The sequence below is a fragment of the Pocillopora damicornis genome, chromosome 3 (genome assembly GCF_964200805.1).
Source record: "Pocillopora damicornis chromosome 3, jaPocDami1.2, whole genome shotgun sequence".
Taxonomy (NCBI): Eukaryota; Metazoa; Cnidaria; class Anthozoa; order Scleractinia; family Pocilloporidae; genus Pocillopora; species Pocillopora damicornis.
The window spans coordinates 28548708-28561141 of NC_142672.1; the positions used below are offsets into that span (position 1 = coordinate 28548708).

At 38.4% G+C, this 12434-nt stretch overlaps 2 protein-coding genes across 2 annotated transcripts; both read right to left on the reverse strand.

Moving 5' to 3' along the window:
* Window positions 1-1268: 1268 nt before the first annotated feature.
* On the reverse strand, window positions 1269-8534 carry LOC113666461 (uncharacterized). The gene is made up of 10 exons (XM_027182252.2): window positions 8441-8534; window positions 7347-7573; window positions 6531-6633; window positions 6336-6369; window positions 5707-5907; window positions 5211-5358; window positions 4594-4690; window positions 3086-3625; window positions 2312-2392; window positions 1269-1938 (listed from the first exon to the last, which is right to left on the reverse strand). The coding sequence occupies exons 2-10, from the start codon at window positions 7523-7525 to the stop codon at window positions 1522-1524; spliced, it is 1800 nt and encodes a 599-aa protein (XP_027038053.2). The 5' UTR covers window positions 7526-7573; window positions 8441-8534; the 3' UTR covers window positions 1269-1521.
* A 32-nt stretch (window positions 8535-8566) lies between these two features.
* LOC113666463 (uncharacterized) lies at window positions 8567-11924 on the reverse strand. Its single transcript, XM_027182254.2, has one exon. It carries the CDS (start codon window positions 11765-11767, stop codon window positions 10202-10204), a length of 1566 nt encoding a protein of 521 aa, XP_027038055.2. The 5' UTR covers window positions 11768-11924; the 3' UTR covers window positions 8567-10201.
* Between the last annotated feature and the right edge of the window lie 510 nt (window positions 11925-12434).

A 12434-nucleotide genomic window follows, 5' to 3' on the forward strand; every position in this document is an offset into this window, starting at 1 on the left:
TTTGTTGCCTTCTTAATCTATTTTCGAAAAAACTAGTTCTTTTCAAAACTTCCCAGCTGTCCTCATTCTCAGAAAAGATCAGAGCTTTCAGCCCGGCTGACGCCAGCCGGTGTTACGGCATCGCTCTTCGTTCATACGAACCGGTCCAGCGCGACAAATGGCATGAGTTCGTCATTTCAGCGTTTGTTCGGTTTTGGAAAAATTGCTTGCACAGTGTCTGCTCCATTCCATTTGCCAAAGCTTCTGGAAGTTCTGAGCAGAAAGCACGTTGTGGCTTCTGCAGTGCGGGAGATTCCGCAGTTTGAATGCAATAAACTCCACGTAAGAAAGCACATCGGCTGAGAAAGCTTTGGAGAAATGTTTTTTCTTACGGAATTCCGGATTACACGGTTCCTATAGGCACTTGAGGGAGAAAGCAAATGACAGATGCGTTTTCACGTGGAGCTTATTGCATTCAAACTGCAGAATATTTTTACAATATAATTCATCTTTTGTTCAGCAAGCTTGTTTTGGTCAGGATATTTGGATATTGCTTTCAATTCTGTTGTAAATTTGTGTTTCTTTTGAAACCATTTTGTTCCAATTGCTTTGATTACTCGGATCGAAATAAGCAGCCAGTCTCCACTAGAATTTAACAGAATTTAACGAGGTGAACTTAAGGAGATGAATGCCACGAATTATGACGCATTCCTGGCCAATCAGGACGCGCACATCTTAATAATCACTTAAGCAGTTATACTACAGTTATAATGGCAGTTCATTGGCAATCAGTTTTTTAAAGTCTCTCCCCCCCCCCCCTCTTCTCACTCTGTCGGTGACGACTAATCCCCCCGTGCTAGGCATAGATATATGCCTTACCAATGTAGATTGTTCTAGGGCCATTATATTTTTGGTCACAAAAAATTTGGTCACATTGATCTTACTTCGTTTGAATTTTCCTTAGAGAATCATAGGGAGTGTATGAACGTATTTTTCCTTTTCGACAACACATGAATAGGCGAGAAAGAAAAGTTACCCGGATGTATATCATTTGAGCAGCGTTTGCAAGAGAATTTGACCAATTCTTTACTGCGAATCTTGAATACGATACCAAACCAAGTATACTGTAATTGTTAGTCTTTAAGTAAACATTTGTGGTACTTTCGCAATACTTTCGATTTTTTCCTCAAATAAGTAATTACAAGAGATTTCTCTCGCAAGAGATTACAAACAGTTTATAATCTCTTGGTAATTACGAACCTCAGCTAATTCAAGACCTTGCAAAAAGAAATTATTTCATGGCTTTATTAATATTTTCCCATTACATTTGAATTTTTGATCTCACAAAACTATTGCTTATGTAATGCAGTTGGCCATTTGTCATTTTACATTCTTTTGTTACAGGAACGACAGAGAAACACCTATTTCTCTGATACAGCCCTTGTAAAAAATGACCAATTTTGGAACTGACGAGACTGGATTGGTTCTCTCAGTTAAATTCCATCATCCTGCGTTGAGCCGCTTACGCGATAAATTCCGCTTTCACCATATCAGGGAGTTTTCCCGCGGAATGGTTTCCTTATGGCGTTTGCGAGTCTTTTTAGCACCTCTTGACGTTTTCTCGTTTTTCGAGGAGTTGCCTCTGGCACGATACACATCACTGGCAGAAGTTTCTTCCTTATGTGTCTGCTGAACAAGTTTTTCACCTTTTTTCTCTTGTTTACATGGATCTCCAACTGAGTCGCTGACAATACCAGACAAAAACTCGTCATTTCCTGACACCACAAAACTGTTTCTTCTTTTTCTTAGAACATTATCTGGCAAACTCTCGAGCGCAAAGCTTGATGACCTTGTCACTTTCCTTTTTGAGAATTTGTAGAGTCGTTTAATGAAATTTTCTCCCTCTCTACCAGTTTCAACGATGTCGTCAAAACGATCAAAGTCTCCTGAAAAGAGGTCCTACAGAATTTAAGAATCAATGTCAGTACCTGAGCAAATGCATTGCAATGTCTTTCTGCAGTCAGTGCAAGTTATGCAATAGATGACTTTGGCGTAGGTGCTCATGAAGAGATAAGTAATCTTAATTGATGGTTTGGGTCCCGATATTTGCTGGTGAAACGGGAAGACGACCAGGTAACCGATTCTGAGAACACCTTCGCGACGTAGAAAGGAATGACAAAGACGCATCCAAAACCAATTGCCAGACACTTCAATCTCCCTAATCATTCTAAGCAGCACATGACAGTCTGCAGCCTTTCCTTACATCTACGTAGTTAGGAAAGACGCAAAAGTCATCGAACTCAGCGATCAATCAAAATGAAAAAATAAATACCTTGTTTTTTCTCCATGAAACGATTCTGGAGAAGAAAGATGTGTTTCGTTTCTCCGAGGAAACATCTTCATAGTTTGTCACCTGCGATGAGATTCAATTAATTAACACAAAAAGTAATTTTGTTTAAGTTAGTTTGGCCCTATTTCGGTACCAATGGTTCGGGGCATTTTTTAAAGGCTCCCGCTATTTTTTCCAAAACTTTTGAAAATGCCTTTTAGGTATATTGGCGCGGATTCCGCGTAAAGTAAGGAAAGGTAGCTCGTATACCTACAAAGAACCAATCAAACAAAATTAAAGAAATGATTTCATACAAGGGGCAATATTTTAGGGCATTTTCATGTGGTAATCGGAAAGTCATACAAAATACTATAATTTTTTTTATTGTAAAGATATGTTTGGGCGTTAGGTGAGATATAAAATACTGAATAGATAAATACATTTGAAAGATGAAATACATTTTAGCCTGCCAAGTTCTCCATTTAAGCCCGCAAACATGCCCAACAATGCCCGACAAAGGAATATTAATATATAATAACTCATCTTTATGGCTCATAGTCGTTTGGGAGGGGTATAGTCATTGAAACCAAAACACTACTGCGTGTCTCATTGCCTTTAACCTGAAGTAAACTTGTCATGAATTGCCAACTTTTCAACGACTTTCATTGCCATCCGGATCCTACAAATGCAACTTTTGAAATCTTTAAGCAGCCAGCCGCCTATGAGTGTCATAACATCGAGGAAGGGCAAAAACAGTTAGTCACCCCTTAAACTTACCACGTAATGTTGCGAACTGGTAAATTGTCGCTCAGGAGACGAATCATCCCGGCCACTTGCGTCCGAGAGGGAATAAGAAGAATAAACCTTTGATTGATGATGATTAGGTAATAACTCCGTTGATTGCGTCATTTGGTATACACGTGACCAAGGTATTAAGCTGCTTCTTGTTGCGTGACTTTTAAGATGCAAGTCTTCGGAAGAAGGGTCGAGTCCCCGAGATAGCCGACCGGCGTATCTCTGATCCGTAGGAGCAACCCCTTTGGGGGATTTGCTCCCGTCACTTTCCATTCTTAGATTGCTATGATGATTCATTGAAATGGCATCGACGCTATTCTTGTATAAGAAATGTTGGTTTTGTATTGTATTTCCTCTTCCTAATAATTTGTGATCGGGAGAAAGTTGCCGTGATTGTTGATGAGTCGAAGCTTGTTCGGAACGACGGTCACGTTCGATCGCTTTTCTCTCAAAGCGAACTCGTTTGAGGCTGTGGTGTCCAGAAATTAAGCCATTCATACCTTGAATGCTGAAGGTCTCGGCCTAGAAAGAAGAGCAATCAAAATTATGAATCAAGTCAAACATAAGATTAGCTTGCGAATATGCCCTTATTATTAGTGCTGCAGGACGCCTGTTTCTTTTCCCACGGAAAGGTCGAGACGAGTCGGGGAGAGGTTTGCTGGGGTTCTGACAGTGAAAATAATTTTAATCAGTGCTAAGCCTCTTAGAGACCATTTGCCGGCTTGCTTTGTTTAAGGCCTCAAAATTTCCCGTGGAAGCGTTTGTGCCGAAGCTCTAACAATGAGAATATGTTCACAAGCTAACATCACTGAGATTCAAGCGAGGGTTTGCTCTTACCTCATTTTATTAAATGGAATATTTTGCTGGATTTTTTTTGGAACGGAAAAAAGTAACCCGAAGTGCGCTTGTCATATCATCTATCGTTAGTTTCACTATCTTATTACAAGATTCCAGACAGTCGCAGAAGTGATGAGATAAAAGTTTTCTCTAAACGAGAATGGCTTTGTGCGTCCGTATTGAGAACAGTGGCGAAAAAAGCCACCCTGACTATGTTTCCAACATGTCTCGGGCAGGAAGATTGGAGGAAACGGTACAAAAGTCCCTTTGAATTTAGCCTGTTCCTAATCTCGAACCCAGATCCTACCGTGTAACTGAAATGAAATAGCAGAACCGCTTACAACTGCTTAGCCGTGGAAGGTCTGGGTACGGGATAGTAAACAACGCATTAGAAGCGGAGGAATGAAAAACCGAGGGAGGTTTGGGTCGGGTCGCGTTCTTTACCTGACCTGATCTAACCTGCTCTCCCTTTTTCACTCCTCCGCTACTATCACGCTGATTGCTATTTCTCTCTGTTTTACTTAATGAATGACTAGAACAGGTTATTTTGAATCGCTTAGATATAATTGTGATAATTTGTCGCTCACGCTAGTTTCAGAATATAGATTAGCCGACGTCACCCATGGATTTTTTAGTCTTTCTTTCTTTAATACCTTATATAATAAGTTTGCACATGCTCCATTTCCACTTTCGATAGCCACGTCGAATGGGGTTCTACCCAGTCTGTCCCGAAGTTTGATTGCCACACCTCTGTGTAACACAAAGACATTGAAAGCGGTATGCTTATACAAATGTTCATGTGGATATTGGAGGCTGATTATAGGCATTATCAATGGCTATCATCGTTAATATATCTACTGATAGTCGAACGATATGCGGGTTGATGGTCAGTCAGCAGTCGGTTGCCAATGGACTCACAATTTTATGACACTCGGTCGAGATGGCGAGGAATCAGCCGATTATAAGGATATTATCGTTCCATTATCGGTTGAGTGTTGGTCGACCATTGGCCGACCACAGGCCGACAATCGGCTGACTGTGGACCTACTACCAACCGGCTATCAATCACTAAACGGCTAACTATCGATCGACATAGAGATAGATTATCGAACGAAACATCTGACTTCGGTCAGGTTGGATGGGAAAATATTTGCCGACCATGAAGTCCTATTAATGAGGCGACCATGTAACAGGGAAGTCGAATTAAGACTGCCCATTTTACAACGAAAATGATAAAATAAAAAATGATGAACAACGAAAAAATACTCACGCTCGAACAAGGAGTTTTACTACCTCTAGATGACCATTTTGTGCAGCTACATGTAAGGGACTGGAGCCAAGTTTATTTCTCTCATTACCTACACTGCTAATGTTACCCAGGAGCCACTCGACGCAGGAACGGCGGCCACAGGCTGCCGCTGAATAGAGAAAGAAAATAGAAGATGCTTCGTCGGTAAAAACATTTAAAAAGGCAGAGGTCCTTTTGGCCATTTCTTAGAAAAAGTCCTTGTTTGAAATGTATAGACGCTAGGCCAGAGGACTGGGTTTAACACACAAGGTCGTGCTTGGTGATAAACATCCCTGGAAAAATGCTATCGGAAACGTAGACACCGACATAACAGGCACATTAGAAAAAAAATTGTCAAGTGAAGTCGTCCGCGTATGTAACTTTTATTACTGTGTAGGAGAAAGGAACTCTTACATAAACTGTTATCATAGAATTGGTGACTTATCTATAATTTTATTATAGAGTATCAGAATGATACCATAATGCAAAGGTGTGTTCGCAGTCCTGTCCCGAGCCAGCGCGCTACAACCAGTAGAGCTTAGCAGAAACACCAGGCAGCCCAAATGACCCTCAAGAGCTGCTGCATGGACAGCGGTCATACCATCCACAGACATCTCTCGGTGAAATGTTCCCGAGTGCTTTGCGAGCCACGCCAAGCAGTTCAAATGACCTTCTTGGGCTGAGAGATAATAAATGAGAGTATAACTGAATGAAAGAAAAAATGAATGAATAAACGAGTGAGTGAGTGAGTGAATGAATAAATGAATGAGTCGCTATGAGAATTAATGAATTAATGAAAGAATTAATAGAGGAACAAATGGCTAGATATAAAGATAGGTAGATAGACAGATAGAAGATTGACAGATTGATAGATTGGTAAATTAATTAATTGATAGATGAATAGAGTGATGGAGAGTTAGGTAAATGATCATGAAAACAATCAAATGTTAAGCCCTATTCTTTTTTGATCCGTTTTCTCCAAACCCCCCCCCCCCACCCTTTCTGATATGTCTCCCTCTCCTCTGCCCCCTTCCCCCTTGTCTTATGAAAACTGTAAAATGACCGTATTAGCGTTAATCGTTTGAACTATGCTAGCTTTCCTCTTACCTGCAAAATAAAGTGGTGTAACTCCACTGTTGTCCTGTTGTGATAAATAGCACATGTAATCATTGTCACTGTCGAGCGCATTTGTAGCCTCAAAACTGTACGTTGCCTCATCTACTCGAAATCATTGATCATTAAAAAATAAGAAGGAAATAATTTTATTGAAAACTGTTAACATTTCAGTTGAATTTTACGAACCGTTAAAGAGATGCTTTTCGAAGCCTTTCGGTGAATCCACTTGAGACATTCAAGATGGCCACCGGCGGCCGCGTAATGAGCTGGTACCGAGCCTTCTGCAGACCTTTATCATGTAGAGAAAGCAGAACGGGTTCACGTTATCCAAAAATCGTTCAATACAAGTTGAATGAGGGACAGTCTGTTGCGGGCATTGAAGATAGAAACCGGTCTATCTAGCTTTACCAGCGATGTGTACATTCTCATCAAACTTATGTAAAAGTGGTTATGATCAGGAGCCCTGTTAAGTTGAAAAAATAACATGCTAATTCAAAACCGAAAAAAAAATTTTCCTTTTGAAGTTACTACTTTAAAATGAAGAAAGCAGGTATCGGCAATTCCATCATAATAATGTATATATTCCCATCTGAGGCCTATTTTCTTAGCATTTCTTTAATTTATACCAACACAGAAATCTACCTCGTAACAATAATAAGAAGTCTGAATTGATATCGTTGACATTTGCCAAGATTAGGTTGAGGCTCAAACGCTGAGTTGCCCAAACTAAAAGTTTCGTGCAATTAGGCACTTAGTAAAACTTTTATTCGTCTAAAATGAAAAAGGGTGACCAGAATCCAAAACCACAGAGAAGTTCTATAGTTTAAAAACTATTTCTAAATTGCTGGCTTACAATCTTATGAAGACAGATTAAACGGATAAAAATCAGAACAGTATTTTAAATCAATAGTGCCTTTCCTACAAGACCAATATTCTGTCTACCTGAAAACAGGTACTTTATGAAGCAAAATAAACGGATTGATTATCTAAGAAATATTTTACCTGGCAGTCAGGCTGCTTCCACGTTTAATGAGCCATTTTGTACACACCAGATAACCACGATAAGCGGCATGGTGTATGTGACATAGTCCTTGCTGGTCCAGAGCATTTGGAACGAATCGCCCAGCTGTGTACAACGCTTTTAAGCGCTGTAAATGCTTTACCTCGCGTGCATCCGCCATCGAGAGTATTATAATACGCTTTACCGAGGCAAAAACGTCGATGAAGTTCTGAAAACAACGGTGAGCGTAATGAGTAGTCGTTTTATACTTCACTATCTGGAACCTGGCCTTTGTTGGATCATGTAGATATCTATCTATATTTTTTTTCAGAACAAATGAAGCGCTATTTGGTATTCAATTTTTTTCGGATGAAAGCTTTCTACGTATTTGAGAAGTAACACCGTGTGATGTACAAAAATGTCTTCAGATTTGCTATCCAAAAGTTGCATCTCTTGTGAAACTTCATTCAGGAGCTGAGCATAATTTTACGAAATTTTTTCAAAGATTTTTTCTCTGGCGGCATCGATAAAACAGAATAACAATGATGTTAAATAATTAAAGACAGTAAAAGAAGAAGACAATAAAAGTTTTTACAAAACTAAAACCATGATAAAGGATCTTTAGATATTCTTTTGTGATCGTTTGTCCTTACATAAATATTTATACAGTCTGCGTTCATTCATAAAAGATCTATAGGCTATTAGCCATAAGAGAGTAGTGCAGATGCTGATATTCTCTCTATTTCTCATTCTAAAAGCCTTATTTTTTTATCTAGCACTTTTGAGTCTAGCTAAATCTCGCGATTCTAGTTGCACTAATGACGTCAGCAATGCAGAGTGACGCAAGTAAACACAGTTGGAAATCTGGAAAGTGTGGGAAGCATGGAAACTCTCCCTGAGCAAACCATTTTTAATACTATTTTTTTACCTATTATTATTTTTGTTAACCTGTGAATGCAAGCTTTGCAAATTCAAGATTTAATTACTTGAATTACTGGGGGGAGGGGAGGGGAAGGAAGGAGAGAATGCAATTTTTGATTTTTTTATTTTTCTTCAGCAGTGAATCAGAATGAGGGTAATACATTATACTTCTTACCTCAAGTGGCAGTAGTGTTGCAATCTCATTTTTGTCTTTTTTTAAACAACCTCTTACCCAGCATAATTGACATTATTGCACCATAAGAACAATTTTGGATTTAGAATTAAAATTGACACACTGCAGTTTTCTATTCCATCAACTAATTTCTTTATCAATATATTTCCAAATCTTTGTCACATATAATGGTTAAACATACTACAAGTTGATAATATAAATTTGTTCTGTTGTCTCACAACAAAGTCACTAGATGTAGTGAGACATCAGAACAAATTTATCCAGCTACCACAATGAACAACCCATTTCATTACATATTACAAGTTATTACTAACAGCACGCTTATCACATCCTTTATCACTCAAGAGTTGTAAATATGCACTGAGACGCAAAAGTGATTTCACTCTCCCCCCATGTAAAACCGAGCGTTTGAAGAACAGTTTTATTTTTAGCTATGTCTATAAGACGTAGAAAATTTTTCTTATTCTCTCTTTTGTTATCACAGTATTTGTAAATATCCCGTAATTCAGCCTATGGCTGCAATGATGGTTAATAAAGTATCTCTCTCTCTCTATCTCTCTCTCTCACTCACTGACAATTAGTGACTGGTAGAAATAATACTGTTACCTTTAAAATTTGCCAAGTTAATTGAAGCACAATTTAAGTTTGAATACTTAACTGATCATTAACCCTTTAACTCCCTAGATCTCATTGGTAATTCTCCTTACTGTCTGCCAAACGATTCTCATCATGTTAGCTGGAGAATTTGGTATCGGATCAATTAGTAATCCCATAATTAATATTTTTCTTTATTCTCATCACTCGTCTGCTTGATATTGTATTGATATGGTAAGGAGAAAATCTGTCTTGGTCATTCATGGGAGTTAAAGGGTTGGTTCAAGTATTGCACTGCAACTTAAAATGAACTTAGAAGATTAAAAACTAAAACACTCAGATTGTCTGTAAAAATTATAAAATAATACAATCTATTCTTTGTTAAAAAAAAAATTCCCTACAGAATTAACTTGTTGAACAGTAACATATTTTATTAACTCAAGCCCTGGAAGAACCTGAAATATTTGGAACTTCTTGTTGTGTAATTTAATAGTGTTCTATACTATTTTAAATTGTAGAGTGGGCTAGCTTTAAATTGTTGATTTCTGCATTTCAACTTACAATTCTCTCTCCTTGAAAATACCCTTAGATCATGGGAACTTTGGGTTACATGTACAAACAGAAGTGCAATAGCTCTAAGCTGTGTTTTTTAAGGCATAAAATTGCTTCTTGGTTTACAAAAAAAGCATGTCTCACTACTTATTTTAAATTGTCACCCGATACTACAGGTTTAGCTGAACAATACTGTAGCTGATTTGAGGGACATGTCTGGCTGCCATGTGGGCTTGGTAAAACATATAGAAACTTATCCAATACCTGATTTTATGCATGGTAGTTTTTCACAAGTCTACATTTTTTTCACATTCATTAGCTTAACCCTTTCATTACCAGGAGTGACCAGAAGGGAATTTATCCTTACAATATTCATTTACTTCAAGCAGAAATATGATGACAAGACAGAAAAAATTATCAACTAAAGGATATTTCTTGGATTTAAACACTTAATACTAAGAGCTTAAATTGTAGGAAATGTCTGGCAGATGGTGCAAAAAAAATTACCCACTGTATAGAGCTTGTAAGTGAAAGGGTTTATCTATGTGAACCTACAGTAAATTTTAACCACCTTACGGCAGCGATAACTGCTTGTATTTATACAACATCTTTTAGAGTCTTGAAAACAAGTTCAGCATATTCAGTGGCCACGTCCTGAGTGACAACATTACTGTAATATATAATACTCCAAAACAATTGACCATCAATGGTCACTAAGTTGTTGCTAAACACAGGGCCAAAATTATGCCCTGCACCAGCAAAATACACTCCATTACACTCATAAGCCTTCGTTTCACCTTCTTTTCCAAAGGTTTGTTTTCCAAGATTAGAAACATGGCATAGCCTATTCAAACGACCTGCTGTTTTCTTGTTTTTAGAGACTTTGTACATTTTTTTGGCAAAGTCAATGTCCAATAAATGAAGTTCCTTCAAACATGCATGGTGTTTTCCGCTTGCAACTGCTTGCCGTACCTGTTGAGTACATTTCTGTGCAAATTTCCAAAAATGCTCATGTATGTCTTGCAGAACTGGCACAGGGATTTTAAGCCCACAGTCTAATGTAAAACAACCCAGATCTTTGCTTGATATTGGTGGCTGGCATTCCTGTCTCACATTCACACTAAAACTCAAAGGAATAGACATTGGTATTCGCAGGTCACCATTCTGTAACATGGTTGCTATGGCAACACTTGCTGCAGCTGTAAGCATTCCATGAACAGTACATTTGTTCTCTTTACATTTCCCTACCAGCTCAGAAATGGAACATTTGGGTAAATTTCTTGGCAGAATACAAGTTTTCCTTAAAATGGTTGGATCACATAAGCTAGTTGGTGGAATCACTGCAGTGAACTGATTCCTTGGCTTCCCAACTATCTTATACAACAGTCGAGCGAAGATGGGCTTAAGAGAAAGCAGAACTTTATCCAGTTGAGTTAAGGTAATGTGATGCTTTAAAAGATCAGAAATAGGTGGGTATAGAGGAACACTTGTTGTTTTGATGTCATTGTCAACCTTGCCACTCTCCATGTTCAAGAAATCTAAGAAATCTCCACAAAGATTCAACAAAGCGGTATCGTCTGCGATGAGCTGATGAACTGAAAACAGCAAGGTGTTCAAGAAACACCTCTCTTTTGCATCATATTCCTCCTTGAACAATCGTGCTCTCCACAAAGGACCGTCAGAGGTCTGGAATGGAGTCGAGAGTTCCTTTTCAAAAGACGATTCCCAATTACGAGCCTGTTTACTTTTGATGTAGAAATCTATAGCATACGGTTCATCCATCTCAATAAAACATTTCACTACCTTCGTTCTCCCGTGCACAGCAACTTCTCTGACTCGCATACGAAGAATGGTGTGTTTCCTTGCCAAACGTTCCAATGTTTGCCGAACCATGGTCTGTTGAAGAGAGACTTTGGACTTCAGCAAAAGAACAACAGATTGCAAACCTCCACCATAGCTATGAAGGTCATCAATCATGCTTTCAAACAATCCAAGACGCCTTCCAATTTGATAATCGGAGTCAATGGCGTTTTGTTGGTTCTTCCTTTGCCGTATTCGATCGGAACAAAATCCAATGAAGGTCAATATAGCAACTGCGTAAACACCAGTTAGTCCGATCTCGGGCAAGTAGTTGCTCAACAGCTCCAAAGTTGCCCAAAACATGCCTGGATTCTCTTGATTTCCTCTAAATTGATTAAAAAGCAGCTTAAACTAGGATCTTAGAATCAACTGCATCTTGCGAACTTTTTTCTCCTCTCAAAACTTCGTAATCCTTACCTTCAACACGTGTTTGACGCATTCCGGTTGTTGACAGGATTTTGGAGGAGGGGCTTGGGATACCGGAAGTGATTTGCAAAAAGGGCCTCGAGGGTCAAAAGCCAAATTAATGTTTAGACATGGAACATTCCACATACACAAACATTCATACAAAATCTGAAACAATAATATTCTCTCTCTTTGTATTGTTTAAAAATTGTTTTTTTTCCTTCTTTTTTTCATGAATACCACAATTTTCAGAAACGTAATGACGCTTATGAGGATGCTTGGATCGTTTACAAATATATTTTCTGACATATTAAGACTTCACAGCAATATGGAAAAACAACGTGGCAATTCTGTGTGCTCTTTAGTTCGGTTGTGTAGATGCAACATTTAGCTTTCCCAATTAACAACATACATTTACAAAAATTAATATGTGACAGCAGATTGAACTGTTTCTCTAGAGGTGACAACACCCCCAATAAAGTGTAAAATGTTATCATACAACAATAAATGGGAACAAAAATCTGACGAAACATCAGAGACTAAATCTTATTTGTTCACAAAAAAG

What these genes read in the sequence shown, in the direction of transcription:
- LOC113666463 (XM_027182254.2), bottom strand. Translation starts at nt 11,767, where the DNA reads ATGTTTTGGGCAACTTTGGAGCTGTTGAGCAACTACTTGCCCGAGATC.
- LOC113666461 (XM_027182252.2), bottom strand. Translation starts at nt 7,525, where the DNA reads ATGGCGGATGCACGCGAGGTAAAGCATTTACAGCGCTTAAAAGCGTTG. An exon ending in GGAAGCAGCCTGACTGCCAG is followed by an intron (nt 6,634 to 7,346) that starts GTAAAATATTTC and finishes TACATGATAAAG; the next exon opens with GTCTGCAGAAGGCTCGGTAC. An exon ending in GTAAAACTCCTTGTTCGAGC is followed by an intron (nt 4,691 to 5,210) that starts GTGAGTATTTTT and finishes TGTGTTACACAG; the next exon opens with AGGTGTGGCAATCAAACTTC.